Below are 19221 nucleotides of genomic sequence, written 5' to 3' on the forward strand. Positions count from 1 at the left end.
CCAAATTTCCCACAGGGAAGCTGGAGGGAGGAGCCAGCTGGGGTCTGGAAAGCTTGTGGGACGTTGGCTAAGGGACTCAGTGTCTCCGAGACCTGCCCCCTCTGCAAAACCAGGATCCTAAAACCTACTGCACGGGGTCGTTGAGCCCACGGTGTGAGATGCCGGATGCTGCTGCCTCAGCCAGGGCCTCCAGTTTAGCAGACACCCAGGAAAGACAGCGAAACACGGGCACCGTGCGACTGACGATGAACCACTCCACCCAAGACTGCGCTCGCGTTCCCTCACTGCTGTCTCTCCAGGAGGCTCATGTCCTGGGGAGAAGGGGAGGGTGGCGCTTGACCTCTCGGAGGATGCACACGGGCTTGGGAGTGGAGAGGATTTTCAGGGTTCAGTTAGCACAGCAAGAACCAAGCCTGTGGGAGCGGCTGAAGTTTCTCCCACAGTGGAAGCTGACCTGCCCGCCTTGAGACTCAGTTCCTGGGGCCTGGGGAGGAAAAGAGAGAGAAAGAGTGGGAGAGGGAGCTGGGGCGGGACCGTCTCACTGCCTTGCTGGGGATCTCTGCCCTGGGAGGGAGAGAACATGAGCTCACAGCTGTGGGGGCAGAGAGAGCCGAGGGCCTTTGTGACAGTCTCTCTGACCCAGCCTTAGTCCAGCTCCTCCAAACTCTCTTCTCAACGAGGCCCTGACTTCCGGACTGCCGTGTCTGTCTCTGCATTGTCCAGTTTTAGCAAGCATCCCGCTAAGTCAGTGTGGCCTGAATCCCTCATCCTCCATACTGGTCACCCACGATGTCTGATCGGGGTCCTCGTCCTCCACCGACCCCGGATGACGTCTGACCACCTGGCTTGCCTTCAGCGAGAATCCCGCTAGATTGGTTTGGCCAGAATCCTTCTGAGGCCTGCCGAGGCTTCCTCTTGGTGATTGACCCCCATCCACTGACCCTGACCCGGCTCCTCAGATATAAATTCCCCTTTTCCTTGTATTTGAATTTGAGCCCAATCTCTCCCGCACTGCAAGGCCCCATGGCAGTGGCCCCAAGCCCATCGCGTTGACCCTCCTTGAATACAGTCTGCCTCGTTCTTTAATGAGGATCATGAATAATTTTTGCTTTAGCACTTACCTCACTCCGCCCTTGGGGCCTCTGGGAGGAGGTGTTGTGCATGGCCGTCAGAGCCCGCGGGGTGGCCAGCGGGCCACGGGAGGGCAGCACGGCCAGGCACGTGGAGATATGAGGGCCCAGAGCACCTCCCATGGGGCTGCTGACCTCAAGCCGGGGCTGACCGGGGCCCCGGGCCAGGGACCTGGATGTGGCAGGGGCGGAGGGGTCCGAGGGCCAGCGAGGCTCCCTGTGAGGCTGAGCCAGGGAGGGTGCAGGGACCAAGCCGGGTGGCACTGCAAGTCCCAAGTCCTGGGCAACCCCCAGGCTGAGGCAGCTCAGATGGCTGGTCATCCCAGGCCAGGGCCAGGTTCATGGGCATGTGAGCTGTGCGAACGCAGAGCCCGTGCTCAGAGGGTCCCACACTGAGAAGGTCCTGTGCTTGGTCTACTGTCTGCTGTCATCTTGAAATCCACAACACTTTCTGAGCAGGGGTTGCGCATTTTCACTCTCCACTGGGTCCCACGCATCATGTAGTGGCCCTGCCCTCAGCCAGGATCCCTGTGAGGACCACACCCCGCGATGTCAGCACCTGAGCCTTCCGTGGACGAGACCCTGGGGGACAGGGACACCACGCCCTCCTTTCTGGTCCTCGACATCACCTTCTCCAAGGTAGCATTACTTAAGGCAGCTGAATCGAACCCAAACGCCCCCAAACACACCTCTTGGCACCCCTGTCAGGGGCAGGGCATGGCGTGGAAGGCACTGCAGAGCCACGGAGCTGGGCATCTTACAAATATCAGTAAAGAAAAAAATAAAAAACAAAAAATTAGTTAAGAAAGGGAAACTGAGGTTTTCCACAAGCCTCCTGCTCAACAGATGCTGTCGGCACCTTGCATAGAATCTTCACAAGCAGCTGTGAGATCAGATGCTTCCACCTGTCTTCCAGAAGAGACAACCTGGGCCCAGAGAGGTGAAGAAACTTGCCCAAGGTCACACAGCAGGTGAGAGTGGAGCCGAGACAGAACTGTACCATGTGGTTCCGAAGCAGCCAGAGCATCCGTCGCCTAGCACCCAGCCTGCCCCAGAGCAGGTCTTGAAGGAGATGAGTCCACGTTTGGGAGTGTTTGAACCTGGGGTCCCAGGAGCCTGCTGCTGAGGGTGCACCTTTCCGGGGAGTCTCACCCGCGATGACACAGAAGCCCAGGCTGGCGCTGGGTCAGATTCCCCCTCAGACCAAGGGGCCTGTCTCCACCCATGGCTTTAAAGGAACCACCCCGGTTTTTCTCACGAGGAAGAAGCCTTGAGGACAGCACGCTTGATTCTCAGAGGAAGTAAAGAGCCCCAAAAGGGAGAAGTGAGTAGAGAGAAATCACGGCCTCACTCCCAAGGGGTTCGGGTCACGGAACATCTTTTTGCCAGGCACACTCTGCAAGGAAGTATAAGATACATGCCTCGCCCTGGGGGCCAAAGACAAACGGGGAGGATTAGCGACTGTCAGCACCCCTCCCTCAGCAGTGGGCACCTAGGCTCTCCTGGGCGGTCATTCATTTTTTCCCTCATCACTATCTCAAGAGGCAGGTGGGGTCCTACCACCAGGCCTTAACTTACACAGTCACTCCCGCCCGATGCTCCTCCCTTATTTCTACCTGTTGAAACCTTCCTCTAGAAGAATGCCAAAGAACAGTGCCTTAAATAGGATGGGATTTTATTTCTCGCTCATGTAGAAGACGAGAGTACTCAGTCCAGGCTGGTGTGAAACTCCATAGTATCGGTGACCCAGCCTCCTTCTCTGTTTTTGCTCTGTCTTCCTCAGCATACACCTTCTGCCTCATATTCCAAAATGGCTGCCAACCCTCATCTTCACTGCAGCCTCATGAGAGATCCTGAGTCAGACCCAGTCAGTTAAGCTGATCCCGAATTCCTGACCCATGAAAACTGTGTAAGAAAAAAAAAATGCTTATTGCTGTTTAAAGCTGTTAAATTTTGGGGGTGATTTGTTATGCATCAATGGATAGCTAATACACTATGGATACAAATTTTATCTCATTTATTTAGCTGTCCTGAGTCCCCAACCTGGTCACATATGATGAATCAGACATGGTTAAAGCTTGCCTACCAGAACACCCGGAGATACCAGGGGCGGGAGCGGAAATCGTGTCCCTTGTGTCCTGGCCCTGGGATTTCTCTCCCCACACCTTGACGCACAGTAGGGTCACAGTGCCCTGCACACAGTGGGAGCTCTGCTTCCCAGAGAACAGCCTCGGGCCCCTGGCTTGCCTTCTGGTAGATGAGCCAACTGAGAGATGACGAGCTGCTAATGCTCGATCATCTGGCCTCTTGTCAAAAATGTGTATTTGTTTCCCAGAAGTCAGTGTTTCAAAGTCTCTTTCCATTCCCTCACTCCAAGTGCTGCCAAGAGGAAGGATGGGATAACCAGGCGAGTGAGAGCCTTCCTGAGCCAGCTGCCTCCCCCCTGCCTGCAGCCGGTGTGATGGCTGGGTTCTTCAAGACCCCCCAAGGGCTGCCTCCTCCCCTAAACTCCAGGGTCATCCTTCACTGGGAGGGAGGGAGCAGAGAAAATGATCCTGAAAAATGACTCCCTGGTGCCGAGTCGTTATGAACCATGTTGTCAGAGCAACTTGAATGATAGTTATAACTCACAGCCTTGTTTGCTTAAATAATAAAATATTCCAGACTCTGCCATGAATCCCACGTAGCCGATTGATTCTCACAGAATGCCTTCACTGACTTTTGCCAAACTCTTGTATCTGTAACCAACCTATCGTTGCAACTGACGAACCACAGGAATGTTGTAAATTAACACACTTTTGTTTACACTGGTGGGTACAGCCAAAGTGAAACGATAAAGACGTGTCAGGGCTGTACTCATTCATGGATGCCGCGAATGACTTCTCTGCAGAAGCAGACAATGGTTTCTGAAGACTGGAAGAATATTTGCCTAATTTTTTGAGCTTTTCATAACATAATGACCAGAGATATGACATGCTTTTAAAAACACCTTGTTTTGAAGTATAATTCAGGCACAATAACTCTACATGTTTGAAGTGTACAATTTGGTAAACCTTGATATATGTAAATATCCACGAAACTAGCACCACAATCAAAATAATGAATATATCAACCAACCCTAAACGTTTCCTCACGGATGGCCTTGTTTTTCTGGTCATTTCTATACAGATATAGTGGACACTGTTGTTATCTACTCAACATCCATTCTCTCCTTCCTTCCCAACAGAACCTTAATTTGGATCAGGTTTAAGCCCCTCTCCAACACGTTCTGGGGGAAGGTCACCTCCAAGCCCAGGACTGAGTGTGGATCCTCATTCACCTAAGCCAGTCAGTGCGTGACATTCTCCTGGTGACTGGGCCAGGCATGTGACCTGGGTTGGCCAATCACACCACACAGACTTCTATTACATCCATAGGACAGAGGCTTTCCCCTTTCCTACCGGATGGACCCAGAGAACACCATCCTAATTGCCATTAGAAGCCGTCTTGGAACCACAGGACAATGAGCCTGAGGATGAAGTCCACACTGAGGAGGTGAGAGCAGAGGGAGGGACCAAGCCTGAGTGATGGATGGCATTGTTGAGTGCCTGATGGCCTGGCACCCGGGGCTGCCTGTAATAGGCAGCTTCTGACATGGTTCCCAAAGTTCTCTGCCTCGTGGTCCTCCCACCTTTGTTTAGTCCCCTCCCCTCCAGTGTAGGCAAGACCCGTGACTTGTTTCTAATAGAATAGGGCAAGGGAGATGGGACCCCACTTCCATGAGTAGGTTATATAAGACTGTGACTTCTGTCTTGCTAGCAGACTCTCTCTTGCCTTGTCAGCGTGCACGCTTTGAGGAAGCAAGGTGCCATATTGGAGATTCCCAGAAGGCACGGCATTGAAGAGGCCTCCAGCCACCAGCTGGCAGGGAGCTGAGGCTGCCCAAGGAACTGAATCCTGCCAACAACTGCTTGAGTTTGGAAGGACGTCCTTCCCTAGTGGGCTTTGGATGAGACCCCAGCCCTAGCCCACAACTTCACTGCAGCCCATGAGAGACCCTGAAGCAGAGGCCGCCATTGAAATTGTGCCAAGACTCCCAACTCACTAAGACTGTGAGATAATAAATGTGTGTTGTTTTAAGGCACTAAATTTGGGGGTGATTTGTTACACAGCAATAGATAACTGATGCACTCCAAGATCTCTAGGCTTCGAGTTATGTGGGACGATCCATTTCCTTTGTACTCAGTCCACTCTGGGTTTTCTGTCATTTGAATCCAAGAGCATCGTCCTATAGCATGTCGCGTCCCGCCGGTGTGAAAGCTCCTCAAGAACAAGCCCTCTGTGACCTCTCAGTGCCTCACTCGTGTCATAACGCTGTAGACTTTCTGGACAAAGGGCATTCTTGATCCTGATATTAGCTCATCTTCTGGCAGCACCAAGGAGGGACAATCCTCACAATGGCACAGAACCTAGAAATGGAGAGGCCTTTCTCCTTGGTTACAAGTCATTTTCATTTAGCCAACAAGAGCGTATTATGTGCCTGCTGTTTGGAGGGCCCTCCACTGGATATGGGTGGAGGGGAGAGAAAAAATGAAAAAGGAAGATGTATTTCCTGCTCCCCAGGAGCCTGCCCTCAGCTCACTGAAGCCTGAGAAACTTGTGCGCGGTGTCCAGAAATACGTAACAAGTACAGGGAAAGAGGGCGCTTCAGCTGGGAGCAGACAGGCTCCGGGACGGACCCTGGAGTGAGACGAGCAGACGCAGCTGGTGGTCCAGGCAGGAGAGGACTTCCCTGAGAAGGATCTTAGCAGAGTCCAGTTTCTGCCACACTGATGTGTGCGGCTGGCCGAGGGGAAGCGGGACACCAGACAAGAGGCCGCCCCTATAATCCAGGATGGGGCCTGCTTTAAAAGATTTTTGGGGTGTCTCCTCAGCTCATGAGCACCCTTTCTCTCTGAGATTGCCTACCCTGCACAGCCAAGACGGGTCAAGCAGACTGTCCCTCCAGAGAAGTAGGAATTGGGCCTGCAGGCTGCTGGTCAGTCTCTGCATAGCTGTGACCGAGACATGAAAACTTGGGGGTTGTGGGGCACTGTGTCTGCAGAGAGGAGGGAGGAAAGATAGGGGTCTGCAGAGAGAAGAGGACGAGGCAGAATCCCAGAGAGTGATGCTGAAGACAGCTTGCATGGTCCCCGGCGAGAGACCAGAGCATGACTATCAGGGCCCATCCCTTCCAGAACCTGGGGAGTCCCTGGGTTCCATGAGGCACCCCCACACCTGTGTCAGATCCCCTTCCTGCCACATGGAGTCCTGGAGTGGACGGACGTAAGGAGGCCCTGATCAGACCCCAAGCCAGCCCGCATCGGGCGACCCGGTCCTCAGAAGTACTTCTCTAGCCAGTACGATGTTTTAGCAATCAGAAACTGTCCTATAAAAATCCAGATTTCCAGTATTTCTTTTTTAACTGTAAGGCCTTGTATGCCCAGGCCTGCATTCCTGCTGGGCAGCTATTGGTGAGAACAGAGAAGAGGCTGCCACCTTCACAGAGCCTGGTCCCCAGGCGACCCCCGCCCCGGGCCAGGCAGTGGGGACATTTGTCTCCTGGCTGACCCCCAAGGATACTGATGGATTTTGCAATAATAAAGCTTTGTTCCTCCTCTGTTTTTAAAGATTTCTCCAAAGTAACAGGGAGTAGAGATGTGGCGGGCTTGTTGGGGGTCAGAAGAAGATGGAAAAAGGCACAGAATGAGCTGTTTTTGCAAAACCCAGTATCTCAAAAAGCAACCACTTTATCCCATGTCACGATTTTACAAGTCAGGAATTCAGGCGGGGCTTGTCTAGCGGCTTTCCTGTGCCATGTGACATTGACAGAGGTGACCGCACGGCATTTAGCCAGGAGATGGGCTGGTCTGGAGGGTCCAAGATGGCTTCGCTCACAAGTGTGGGACCTTGGCTGGTCTGCCCCAGGTTCCCAGCCAGAGGCCGAGGCGGAGCAGAGCCCAGCTTGTCCGATTCCACAGCTCTGCCCTCCCGCCCTCCCCCCGGCCGTCTCTATAGCCGCAGGGACTGACCAGGGGGCTCCCCACCCTCTGGCTTCCAACTGGCTTTGGTGACTGGGGGGCCGGCTGCAGGACATTGGAGGGAAGAAAGGAGGGGAGTCAGAGTCTTTATTTTCCTGGCTGCCTCCCTCAGGGTCACGTGAGCGGGCTGCGTCCTGGACTGAGGGTCCCTGCTCCTCTCCCCTGGGGCCTTTCTCCAGGACAGGACTCTCGGCTTCTGCATCTGGTAACCATCCCCCCCCCCCGCCCAGCTGTGGGCTGGGGAAGATGACAGATCGGGAGGGTTATGGCATCTCCCCCTTGTCCTTCCCCACCCACACCTCTATTACACTCTCCTCCAATGATCCTATCGGAAGTGCCATTTGTTGCCTGTGAGGTTGACTGATGCATTAAAGGGCCTTAGTCATAGGGCACACAATGGCTAATATTATGGAGCGCTAAGCCAGGCTCTGCTCTAAGGCCCTTACCTAGATCAGCTCAGCTAACCCTCGCGGCCACCCTGTGAGGTAGCACCGTTATTATCCCCTCTCACGGATGAGGAAACCGAGGCACAGAGAGGCTGAGCCGCTTGCCTAAGGATACACAGCGGGGATTTGAACACTGGCAGCATGACGCGAGCCACTCCCCCCACGCTCTCCCCCCCCCCCCCACATCGGCTGCTCTGCACATCTGGGGACATTTCTGTTCAAAGAGCATGCTTTGTTTGCTCAAAGGCCCGTATCCACCCCAGAGCAAGGTTTGGGGGGGTTGAAAAGGCAGACTGTGCTGTGGGACTTTTTTCTTCCCTAATAGTCCCCAGAAACTGCAGCGAGGATTGGAGTTGACCTCCCAGGTGACCTTCGCCCACTCCCCCTCGGGTCCGAGTAGATCTGCCTTGTCTGTGGGGAGGGCAGAGATGCAAACCAGCCTCTTCTGTTTTGGGGCGTTGAGTTGAAGGTTCGCCTCTCCCTTCCCACAGTCCTGTCCCAGCGGGACCTCCTCCAGACCCAGCAAGGAATGGGAGACGGAGGGAGGGGCTGCCATCGCGGATTGCTGGCGCCTATGGGTGACGACGAAGAGAAACCCGACTCAGATTGTGTTTGAGTTTTCAAAAAAGGAGAAAATAAAAAGGAGTGGATCGGGTCTTGTAACTGAGCTGTCTCGTGGTGCAGGTGGGTTTCAGCGAATCAGAATCTGGGCCTCAAAGGATGTCACTGGGACATAGTCTCTTTCCGCACTGCTTCCTGCATCCGGCTTTCTCCTGGAGTACAGTTTCACCACACGGTGTCCCAGGTGGCCGTTGGGCTGCCCCAACTTTACGGGGTCCCCGCTTAAGGCCAGCTGGGGGCGGGGGCAGGCTGCTGGTGTTTCCTAACAAAAAGCCCCAGGGAGGGATATTATTGGTCCAACTGGGGTCATGTGCTCATCCATGAGCCAATCATTGTGCCAGGGAAGAGTAGGACTCTGATTGGCCGGACTAGAATCACGTGTTCCCTCTAACATGGGGGTAGGGGTTGTCATCTCCACTCGAGCCCACCTGGGGAGAGGTGGCTCCTCAAATGGATACCAGGCGCTGGGGGACTGTTAACAAAAAAAGGCGAGGGGAGGGGAGGGAGCTGGCAGGCTGGAACAGCAGCGCATGTTCCCTGCCCAGCAGGAGTCCTGATATCCACGTCCTGGGGGAGGAGTGGGGGGTGCGAGGACTTGGGAGTGAAAAGGGGACCTAGAAAGGGAGCTGAGGGCAAGCTTGGCAGAGGCCACAGCGAAGAGAGGCTGCTCAGATTTCTGGAATGTTGGCAATCTCTTCGGTCAGCAACTAGCAACGCGGTCAGGGTGGGGCCTCATCTGGTGCCCGCAGGAGGAATTCCATCTTCACAGAGCAGGTGAGCAGCACGCCTTATGCAGGCCTCTATGGGGACATCGTGAGAGCCTTGGGGCGGGTCCCATGGAGCTCCGGCTTTGACGGCCTTGTCCTGAGTTTCTCAGCAGTGGCCCAGGGAGCTGAAGCTTTATTTGAAGGCGGGGGACATGGAAGAGTGGGGTTACTCACAGTCGAGATCAGCTCAGGAGGGTCTGAAGGACTGTTTGAGGTGTGATAGTCAGATAGACCTCGTCTCTGGGGCCCAGGGAGGCCTGGGAGTGGCCTATGGGCTTGTTGTAGCAACAGCAAAGGACTAATAATGGTACCCTGGAGCCAGTGCCTGCTGCCTCTCCATCAGTCCTCACCACTTTCACAGATGAGCCAGCTTGGGCACCAGGAAGGAACCAGGCCTGAGATTCCCACCTGGAGGCCTTGGGGTTGCACGTGAACACAAGTCTGTCCTCAAAGCCGATGTTTGCAGACAGGGAGCTCCAGCCCCATCCAGGGAGATGTGGAGAAGACGACCCCTGCTCTGGGGGAGAGGAAGGGTCAGTGGGCATGGTTATGACCTAGTGAGGGCGCCTGGAGGGATCTGGGCAGAGGAGGAAGTGATGTGGCTGGAGCAGTCCGGGTGGCCTCCCGGAGGCTATATTTTAAAAATAAAATAGTTGAATTGAGATATAATTCACATACCATACAGTTCACCCAACTTAAAGTCTATAACTCAATGGCTTTTAGCATAGCCACAAAGTTGTGCAACCATAACCACAGTGTTGGAGCATTTTGTTTGCCTCCCCCTAGAAATCCCCTGTAGCCACTAGCAGTCACTCCCCATTCTCCTCTCTCCCCCCAGCCTTGAGCAACCACCAATTTACTTTCTGTCTCTACGGATTTCCCTCTTCTGGACAGTTCATAGAAATGGAATCCTACAGTATGTGGTCCTTTTGTGACTGGCTTCTTTCATTAGCATAATGTTTTCCGGGTTCGTCCATGTTGTAGCATGACTCAGTACTTCATTCCTTTTTATGGCCTAATACTGTTCCGTTGTATGGACATACCACATTTTGTTTACCCATTCATCAGTTGATGGACATTTGGCTTGTTTCCACTTTCTGGCCATTATGAATAAAGCTGCTGTGATCATTCGAGTATGAGTTTTTGTGTGAACACGTGTTCACTTCTCTTGGGTCCACACCTAGGGGTGGAACGGCTGGGTCACAGGGCAGTGCTGGTTCACCTTTGGAGGAACTCCCAGGCTGTTTCCCACAGCAGCTGCACCAGTTACTTCCCCACCAGGAGGCTGCACTTTCCACGTGTTTATGGATGTGGGCTCTTTCCTCTCTGTCTGCCAGGCTGATTTGGCGTGAATGCCAGGGAAGAAGGGAGGAGGCTGTGAGGGGGGAGCCGAAGGGCAGAGGTGTGGAGGGCAAAGAGGCCTCGTGATGCTCTTACCAGAGCCCCAGCCTCAGCCCCGTCTGCACCTCCACTTGCCGTGCGGCCTCTGGCGTCACCTCCTCCCTTTCAGTCTCAGTTTTCTTATCTACAAAATGCAGCCTTAGACCAGCGGGTCTCAACTAGGGACATTTGGCAAAGGCAGGAGACATTTGTGTTGTTACAGGAGAGGGTGATGCCCCTGGTGTCTAGTGGGTGAGGCCCAGGGTGCTACTAACCATCCTACAATATGCGGGACAGCCCCCCACAGCAAAGCATTACCTGCCCCCGAATGTCGATAGTGCCAAGGCCAAGAAACCCTGCATTAGATTGAGGTGACCCCGTGGAGTCCAGTCCTGCCCAGTCACTGTGAAATGCCCTGAGGGCAACACCGGCTCAGGAGGCATTTTGGAGTGTCCAGGCACTTAGAAGAGAGGCCTCCTGGTGTGGATGTTGTATTTGTGTGAGCTGACTGGCTTTTTCCCTCTTCTCTCATCTAGGTGTGTACCCAGGATAGGTGAATTAAGATGCCTGGCTTGGGGGATGGACAGTCTGCCTGTGCGGTCGTGAGCTCATCGTCAGTGGAGGCATCCAAGAGGAGGCAGCGTGGCCACCTGTCAGGGACGTGGAGGAGGCGCCCTGCCTCTGGTCTGGGGCTGCCCTTGGGCAATTTTGAGGTTCCTCCAGGCGGGAGGCCGTGCCCGGCGCAGAGCTCAGGTCTCCCCACCTGCCGGTCCGCGGCTGGGGCGGGAGCAGCGGGGAGCGCCCTCCTTCCCACGCGACTCTTGGCAGAGTTGGAGACGTTCCTCCAGGCGTCCCTGCGGGTCTCCGGGGCCGCCCGCGCCGCCGCCCCAGCCCGCAGAGGCAGCAGCCCGCCGTGGGGCGCCCGCAGCGGCGCCTCGGCCGGACGCCGCCCGCCGCCAGGCCCGGCCCCGGGGGCGCGGCCGCCGGCTTCCGTGTGCCCCAGGGGGCTCCGGGCTACGAGCCGCCGCCGCCAGGCTTTCGACAAAACCCCCTTGACCACCAAGGCCAGCCTCTTCCTGAAAGCCCGCGCGCCCCGATACAGGAAGTGGAAGGGAGCGGGCGCTCCGAGCGCAGCGGCTCCCCACCCGGCGCGGGGCTGGCGGCGGCGCCCGCCCGGGCCCTTCCAGAGGGCCAGCGCCAGGGCCATGCGGGCGCCCAGGCCACCGCGGCCCGCGCCGCCCGGCGCCTGAGCCCCTCCGATCGCCGTTCCCGAGCTGCTGGAGGCATGATCCGACTGGCCGGGGCGCCCGCGCGCGGGGACCCCGCGGGGTAAGTCCGGGCGGGCGCGCCCTCCTCCCTCGGTGCCCCGGGCCCCACTCCGCCTCCCCGCGCCTGAGAGGGCTCGCAGCTCCCGGAGGAGCCCCGGCCGCGAGACCGAACCCCCGGCTACGGCCAAGGCCTGAGCCCGGTTCTGCGCGGAAGGGGGCGGCCCTGGTGACTCTGCAGGACCCGGCGACTTAGTTAAACTTTTAAGCCCAGACGTCTCTCCATGCAAAACCGCCGGCACAGCGGGCGGGCGGGCGGGCGGGTGCAAGAAGGGCGTCTCTGCCTGTCAGAGCCGGGGCGGAGGGGCTGTGTGGACGCGACCCCCTCCAGGGGCTCCTGTCCCCCTGAACTTTAGATGCCATCGCGCGCGCTCCGGGCCCCGCCAGCCGCCCGCATCCCCGCTTCGCCTGCGTCCCCGCGCGCGTCCTCCGGCGCTGGCGCCCGGCCCGGCGTGGGTGGGGGACACGGATCCCAGTAACTTCAGCCACCCGCGACCCAACGGCTGCCCAGCCCGCCTAGACCGAGGACCCACGGGGCTCCCCTCCCCCGCCCCTCTGGCGGGTCCGGAGACGGTGACCTTCGGACCGCCCTTTGCCAAGCCTGGTGCTTGGGGAGGGTCCAGGGCGCACGGGCTGCGCGTGGCTTGCGGGATCCCCTGGGAGAAGGCACAGCTTGGAGTGCGTGGAACCTAACTGGTTTGGGAACTGGCTTTCGAGAGCGGTCTCGTGTCTAGTGTCATGTCCCCCACCCCCGCCTGGCAACCTCGGGCTTCTGGACGTTGCTCCAGGCTGCGCTGCACCGCGGAGAAGGTCCCCCCACCCTCCATCCCCGCCCAGCCCAGCGGGAGTCCCGAGAAGCTTCAGGGTGTTGAGGAGGCTCCCGTTCGGAGGCGGATTCCTGGGAAAGCGTCTTAGAACCTTTCTGGGTGCCAGGGTTGATGGGCGCCCCCGGGGGAGCCATTGCTGACTTTTGGGTTTGAAAGTCCCGGGCCTACTTCTGTGCTGGACACCCGGCTGCTGTCTGGCCTAGCTCCGTGACCTCAGCTCCCAGGCCTCACTTCTCCGCTCTGTAAAACAAGAGGGTTGGGTTGATCTTGCACAGCCCGGGATTGGGGAGCAAGCAGCTGGAGGGGACTGGCTCCCACTCTGCAGGGAGAGGTGGCCTGGAGGGGCCCTTCAGCTCCTCTGAATGCTTCCCTCCTCCTCCTCCCCCACCGCCTCCCCCACCCGGAAATTCTGCCTGGAAGCTTTCCCGTGGAAGGGACCTTTGGAAAGACAACTGCCGTCCGGTGGGAGGAACTGGAAATTCTGTGGGGAAGGGGCCTCCCCAGGGGCACGTCTCCACCACCCCAATATTGCAGGGTAGAGCTAGGGGGAATTTACCAGGGAGGGGTGGGGGTGAGGGGCCAGGGTCCTGACCTGGCCAACTTCCCATTTTTCACTAGAGATGACCTGGCCTTAGCCACTTCCTCTTGCCTTTCTTTGTTCATCACCGGGCCAGTGACTTAACCTCTCTGTGCCTCAGTTTACTTATCTATAAAATGAAGATAAATAATAGTAGCTACCCCTTAGAGTTGTTTGGAGGATTAAATGAGATAATGCATAAAAAGTTTTGCACACTGGCCCAAGGGGTAAACTCTTCCTAGTTATTATTATCACTATTGTTGTTTGTTGAGTGTAACCCCCTGCCTGCCAGCTGTTAACCCAGGACAAGAGGCTGGCCCGTGCCTCATCTGTAAATTGGGGGTAAAAGGAACACCTGCTTCAAGGGGTGGCTGTGAGGATCGGATGAGTTAGTATTTAGGGGTTAACGCGCCAGCCCAGACCTGCTTAGAACAGTACCTGGGACATCCTAAGTGTTGGGTAAATATTGATTTGTTGCTAAAAACATCCCTTTATTTAGGAGGACCTTTTGGGTTGGAAGGGTTCCTAGACAGTATCTCATTTAACCTTGCCCCAGGTACAGGAATCCCTTTGACAACATTCCTGAAGCATTCCTTGCATACCTCCAGCGATGGAGAGCTCACCACCACAGGGGCAGCCCTTCTGACAGGCAGATCCCTAAGAAAGGAATTCTTGAACTCGGGTTGCAGTCTGTCCCCCTCCGACTTCTGCCGTTTGAGATCGCTCCCCCCTCCGGAGCCCAGTCCTTCTTGACTCTCAAGTACAAGAAGGGAGTTCTCAGGGGCACCCCCTGCACCCCTTGTTCCCTGGGCTGCACATCCACCTGTGTGGCAGTGCCCAAAGATGAGGAGGAGTGGTCATCTCTGACGCCTCACCCCCACGCCACCCCCAGACCCCGCTGACCACCCAGGGCTGGGTCCCCAGGCCTCTGCTGAGCTCATCTTTCCACCTGCTTCCTCAGGCCCCTCCTGCTCACTGCAGGAGACAGACGCCCGGACAGCTAGGGGACCTCTCCCACCCTCACCCCCCAGGAGCTAGGAGGTGTCACTCGGGTGTCAGCCCCCTGGAATAGAGCATGAGGATCTTGGCAAGCAAGCTCTGTCTCCTTATTGAAAACAGGGGCTGGGGAAAACGCAGACAGGCTGCCCAGGACCCTGGGGGCAGACACTTTTTCTCCCTCTGTTCAGGGCTCCCCCACTCACTCCAGGCCCGTTTGACAAACAGTGTCTGTGTTGGGTGAGGCGTTCCACCCAGTCCCTGTCCACTTGCAGCTGACATTCCCAGGAGAAGAGGTGGAAAGTCAGGGTCAGGGCTGTGGGGAACCCGGAGGGAAGGTTCCGGAGCAGGTGGTCAGGGAAGGCTGCTCCAAGGAGATGGGGAAGGGGAGGCAAGTCCCTGGGGGGGATGTGGGTGGTGTGTTGGGAACCGTGAGGCCTGGGGGGCTGGAGTGGAGTGTGGGAGACAGGACAGAAGGCGGCCATCACGTGGGGGTAAAGGCTTGGCAGGTGCTCCAAGTGAGGCTGGGGCCCTGTGTCGGGGTCGCACAGGGGTGACCTGATTTGGATTGGGGCTGCATTAAGGACAGACCGTCAGGAGACCAGAAACAGGGAACTCTGCAGGGAGGCCCCTGCGGTGGCCAAAGGAGAGGCTGGTGGTCAAAGGGGAGGCTGGTGGCCGGGCTGGAGTGGGCAGTGGAGACGGAGGCACTGAGGCGTTGGAGGTGAGGCGGGAGGGAGAGCGGCTGATGCTGGTGGAGCTGTGACTGCCGGGGGGCCAGGGGGCCAGCTGTGTGGAGGCATCACTGGGGGGCTGCTCAGAGCCCACACGTCCACATGTTTGATAAGTTGAGGGTCTGCTTAAGATTTTCTTTAAAAAAGGATTTCTCTCTTGGAAAAATTGCAAACCTAATCCAATCCCCTAACTTAACAACAAGGAAACGGAGACCCAGAAAGAGGAAGTGCCTTACTCAAGGTCCTGGAGCCGGAGCGGAGCGGGGCCTCGAACTGGGCTCTTCTGAGCCTGGGGGCAGCCAGGGGCTGCCTGGGCAAGGCCCCGGGTTGAGAGGCCTGGCCTTCTGCCTCATGCCTGACATGATGTGGGGGTCCTGCTGAACCCCCGGAGAGGAGCTCTCAGCCACTCCAGGCTCTCAGAGGAGGCCTCTTCCAGGGCGGGGCCCACCTGGAGAGGGGCCGGTGATGGATGCCGGGTCCCAGCTCTGCCCGCCGACCAGGGCTTCCTTGCTTTCAGGAGGGGCTCATGCTCCCAGGTGAGCCTGGCTGGCACTCGGCTGGGAGACCCCCTCGCGTCTAGACCCTAAGGGAGACTCTGGCAAAGGGTTACCCCACCAGCTCACCCACACTTCTGGGCCCTGAGAAGCCCCAGTGCCCCCCAGGGGAGCAGGTGGGAGTGCAGGGCTGGGTCTGCTTGGAATGGGGGTCTCAGCCCTCCTGAGGTCCTCCTCCCATCTCTCCTGCCACTTGATAGGCTCTGTCCTGGGCCTGCGTCCTGTTGAGTGATCTTTAGAGAGGCAGCAAGGGTTAACAGCCTAAAATGCCACGAGGACACCTGCATTTTAATCCAGGCGATCGGAACATCAAAAATGGAAACCAAGCAGGAATAGGTGTGGGGGGACCACTGGGCCCCTCGCTGCCCTCTCAGGCCACCCTGGAGCTCCACTGTCCAGACAGGAGTCCGAGCTGGCCTGGGCACCTCCCAGCCACCGGCTGAGCAGAGGGAAGGAAGGGACCGTGACACAACCACAGACTACATCCTTCCGAGCCCCTCACAGACTCCAGCTGTCACAACGAGATCCTCCCAGGAGTGGTGTCATCCAGGTTGGGACAGATGGGCAGAGCCGGGGTAGGCAGCAATGAAGAGGGCAGGGCAGGTTCGGAGGGGGAGGGGCCTGAGCAAGGGCCTGGAGGGGGAAACTGCTGGGACTCCAGAGGGGGTCTCCCCCTCCATTATCAGGTCACGGGGTCGAGGGACTGGGGACAGCAAGTTCTGGTGGGGCGGGGGGTACTGACGGCAAAGGGAGGAGAGTGAAGTGGACTGCCCACAGTGGAGTCCCTCCTCAGGGCCCGAGGTACCCTAGGGGTTTGGGGCACCCGTGTGCCCAGAAAGAGCACCAACGTGGGGAAGTGACCCAGAAAAGACCCAGACTTCCTGTGTGTCCCCAGCTGTCTGCTCCTGTTAGAGAGTCGCCTTCAGAAAGGCGTGAGGGGCTGGGAGTCATCTCCTTCTTGGCAAGTCGGCTTCGAGACGGCTCGTGCTGCTCTGAGGGTCAACTCCAGAACTTTCCGTTCCTATAACTCTTACCCTGAACCTGCCGTTTTTCCTACACCCCAGGGGTGTCTAAAACACGGGTGTTTTCTTTAAGATTGGAGCTAAAGATGAAAAGCACAGCTTCAGTGACTTTTTGAAACTCTTGCTCTCCCCTCCATCACCCCCGCCCCATTCTGGTGGTGTGGTTTTTGCTGATAGAGACAGAAGACAGCTGCTCCAGCCACTGTTGAGGTCCCTCAGGCCGGGTGGGGAAAGCAGCATGACCCCACAGCCCCCTAATCACCCTTAGGTACCACGATCTCTTATTTGAAAGACCCTCGAGGGCTCCCTGTCTGCACCCCCTATTCCAGTCCTGCATGAAGCCCACGCGCAGCTTCACCTTTTCTCACCTCCCCTCCATGCACAACTGCCCTTAGCTTCCCCACTGTTACCCACGAAGATCCTTCTGGCTGGGATGCCACCACCTCCTCCAGGAAGCCTTCCATCCACACCAGCTCACAGAGAGTTCTCCTTTTGGAATACTCAGAAAACTTTTTGCATGACTACTTGTTTGCCTAGCAATTTTAGAGAAGCCAAACCCCATTTAATATCGTGTCTTCCTACTTAGATTCTAAACTTCCAAATAAAAGGGACCAGATCTTTTCTTTCCGTATCTTTCTGTCCTGCACATATTGGCATTCACTAAATGCTGAGGATGATGATATACTGAGCGGGATTCTAAAAGCCGCCCCACAGCATTCTGTTTTGTGTCCTGAACTTCTAGAACTATTTGCAAGGCAGGCCAGACTTTGGGGGGGTGGGCGGGGCGCAGAGGGGCACCCAAGACTGGGAGGTGAAGACTCCAACTCCCCTTCTGCAGCAGGTGATGACCCCCTGAGGCCACCACACCCCTCCCCCAGTCTGGAGCGAGGAGGGTAGCTGGGCCACCCAGGGAATTGCGTAGGGACCCTGCACAGCCCCCTCTCTTCATTTGATCCTCCCCAGTTGTGCGCCCCTCGCTTCACTGCGAGAGAAGCGGGGAGAAGGCAAAGCCAGCTCCGGATCTCAAACACACCCTGCGTCCTCAGCCGAAAAGATGGAGTGAGCCAGGTGTAGAGGTTCCGGGGGACCCTGGCTGGTTCAGCGGGTCCCCAGGGATGTACCGGCTCGTGCCCCTCTCGCCCCACTCCCGTCCCTCCACGCCTGGCGGTCGGAGTCGACCTAATTGTGTCGTCCTTTGCTGATCAGAAGACGCTTGGGGTCCTGCGTGCGGTGGGACATAGTTGGGCTTGAGGCTCTCTCTAAGGTCCCGGGCCTTGGTGATTTGGGACTGTGCTCGAGGAAGCAAGCCCCTTACTCTCCCTGGGCCTCAGTTTCCCCATCTGAGAAATGAACTTAGTGATCTCTGAGGTCCCTGCTCGGTCTGACATTCAGACTCCCTGAATTACTGGTCATCCGGCCCCAGAAGCTGGTGTTCTAGAGCAACATGGAGCTCAGGGCATCAAAGTGTGAGTCAGAGATGAGGCCTTTCTTCCTCCCGGTGGCTGGAAGGGCAGCCTGTGGAACAGTTTAGAACAGGCACATCCCCTGTCGTAAGAAACAGACCCGGGAAAGAGACTTCTGGGTCATCACCCTGACCGACTGCCTGGAAGCAAATGTTTTTTCACTGCTGTGGGTTTGTTTTTGAAAATCTGGTTTAAAAAAAAATGCGCCGATTTTGGGAGCCCGCCTTGGGGAAGGGCCCCCGGCTTCCTGGTGGAACCTGCTGCCGGGCCGGCGAGGTGGGACGGTTACGTTGGAGCGGCCTCTCTGGGTGTGGCTGGACCCGTGAGGTGGCGCCTGCCCTGGCCATTGGGTGGGAGCTGTGGGGATCACCGGAGACGGCGGGCAGCCTCGTGCCACTGGGGTCCCGGCTGGGCAGGCTGCCCTCTCGGGGTTTAAGAGGGACAAGGTGTGAGGGAAGGCCCAGCAAGGGAGTGGTCAGGGGCACACCCAAGCTGAGGGGAGGAGTTCCTGCAGGCAGGCCGGGGCCTCCCTACAGCATGCCCAGTGCTGCCCTGAGGTGGGCCGTCCCTGTGCAGGTGCAGGCAGTGGATGACGCACTGTGCCTTCTCCATCACCCCCCAACACACACACACACACGCAGTATTGTTTACTGAAACCCGTCCCTTCCCTCGGCCTGGGTGTCCACAGGGTGGCGGGGAGGCCCTTACTGACTCCATGCCCCTGTGGCTGTCAGCCTCGGGCCTTTGATAGAAGAATCTGGCAGCTGCCATCATGGCCGCCACCTCTGGCCCTTTCCACCTGCCAGTGAGGGCCCTGTGCGGCTCCCTCCACGGGGTGGGGCCCCGGAGGAGGCTGGCCCGGAGGAGGCTGCCCCAGTGGCTAAAACACCTCTGGTGTCAGGAGCTTCGAAAGGGGCAGCAGAACCCCATCTTGCCCATAATTCTGAGGGTGCACAGGTTTGCAAGAACGAACCAGCCTGCTACGAAATGTCAGTTCTCATTTAGAAGCAACAGCCTGGCAAGCGGTTGTGGTCAAGGCCTGTTGCGCGTGTGTGCAAGAGCAGCAGCCGTGGCGCACGCTCAGGCCACATCCTATGGGGTAACAGCGCCAGCCCAGGGGCAGGGCCCCCCCACGCTCCCTCCTGGGAGCTGACGGAGTGAGTTCCCCCAGAACCTGGCTCCACCCACGAGCCTGGAGCCCAGGGTGGGTAAGGATTCCAGGAGAGGGAGGCCAGGGCGGGGACCCCTGAGCCTGTCGGTGAGGAGCAGCTCTCGCGGGCTCTCTTGCAGGACTCTGCCCCCCATGAAGGGGCCCCATTT

General features: G+C 57.4%; 1 protein-coding gene across 3 annotated transcripts in view; it reads left to right on the forward strand.

Annotated features, from left to right (window-relative positions):
- The first annotated feature begins 10637 nt into the window (after positions 1-10637).
- Positions 10638-19221, forward strand: part of RIN3 (Ras and Rab interactor 3) — a 123505-nt gene continuing 114921 nt past the window's right edge. Inside the window, exon 1 of one of the 3 annotated variants that reach the window (XM_070593099.1) lies at positions 10638-10939. In XM_070593099.1, coding sequence (XP_070449200.1) covers positions 10890-10939 — 50 coding nt within the window. In that variant the 5' untranslated portion in view covers positions 10638-10889. Of the gene's footprint in view, positions 10940-11118; positions 11733-19221 lie in introns of those variants that run through there. The other 2 variants (XM_070593101.1, XM_070593100.1) reach the window with 2 other exon arrangements.

This window comes from Equus przewalskii, chromosome 25 (assembly GCF_037783145.1).
Source record: "Equus przewalskii isolate Varuska chromosome 25, EquPr2, whole genome shotgun sequence".
NCBI lineage: Eukaryota > Metazoa > Chordata > Mammalia > Perissodactyla > Equidae > Equus > Equus przewalskii.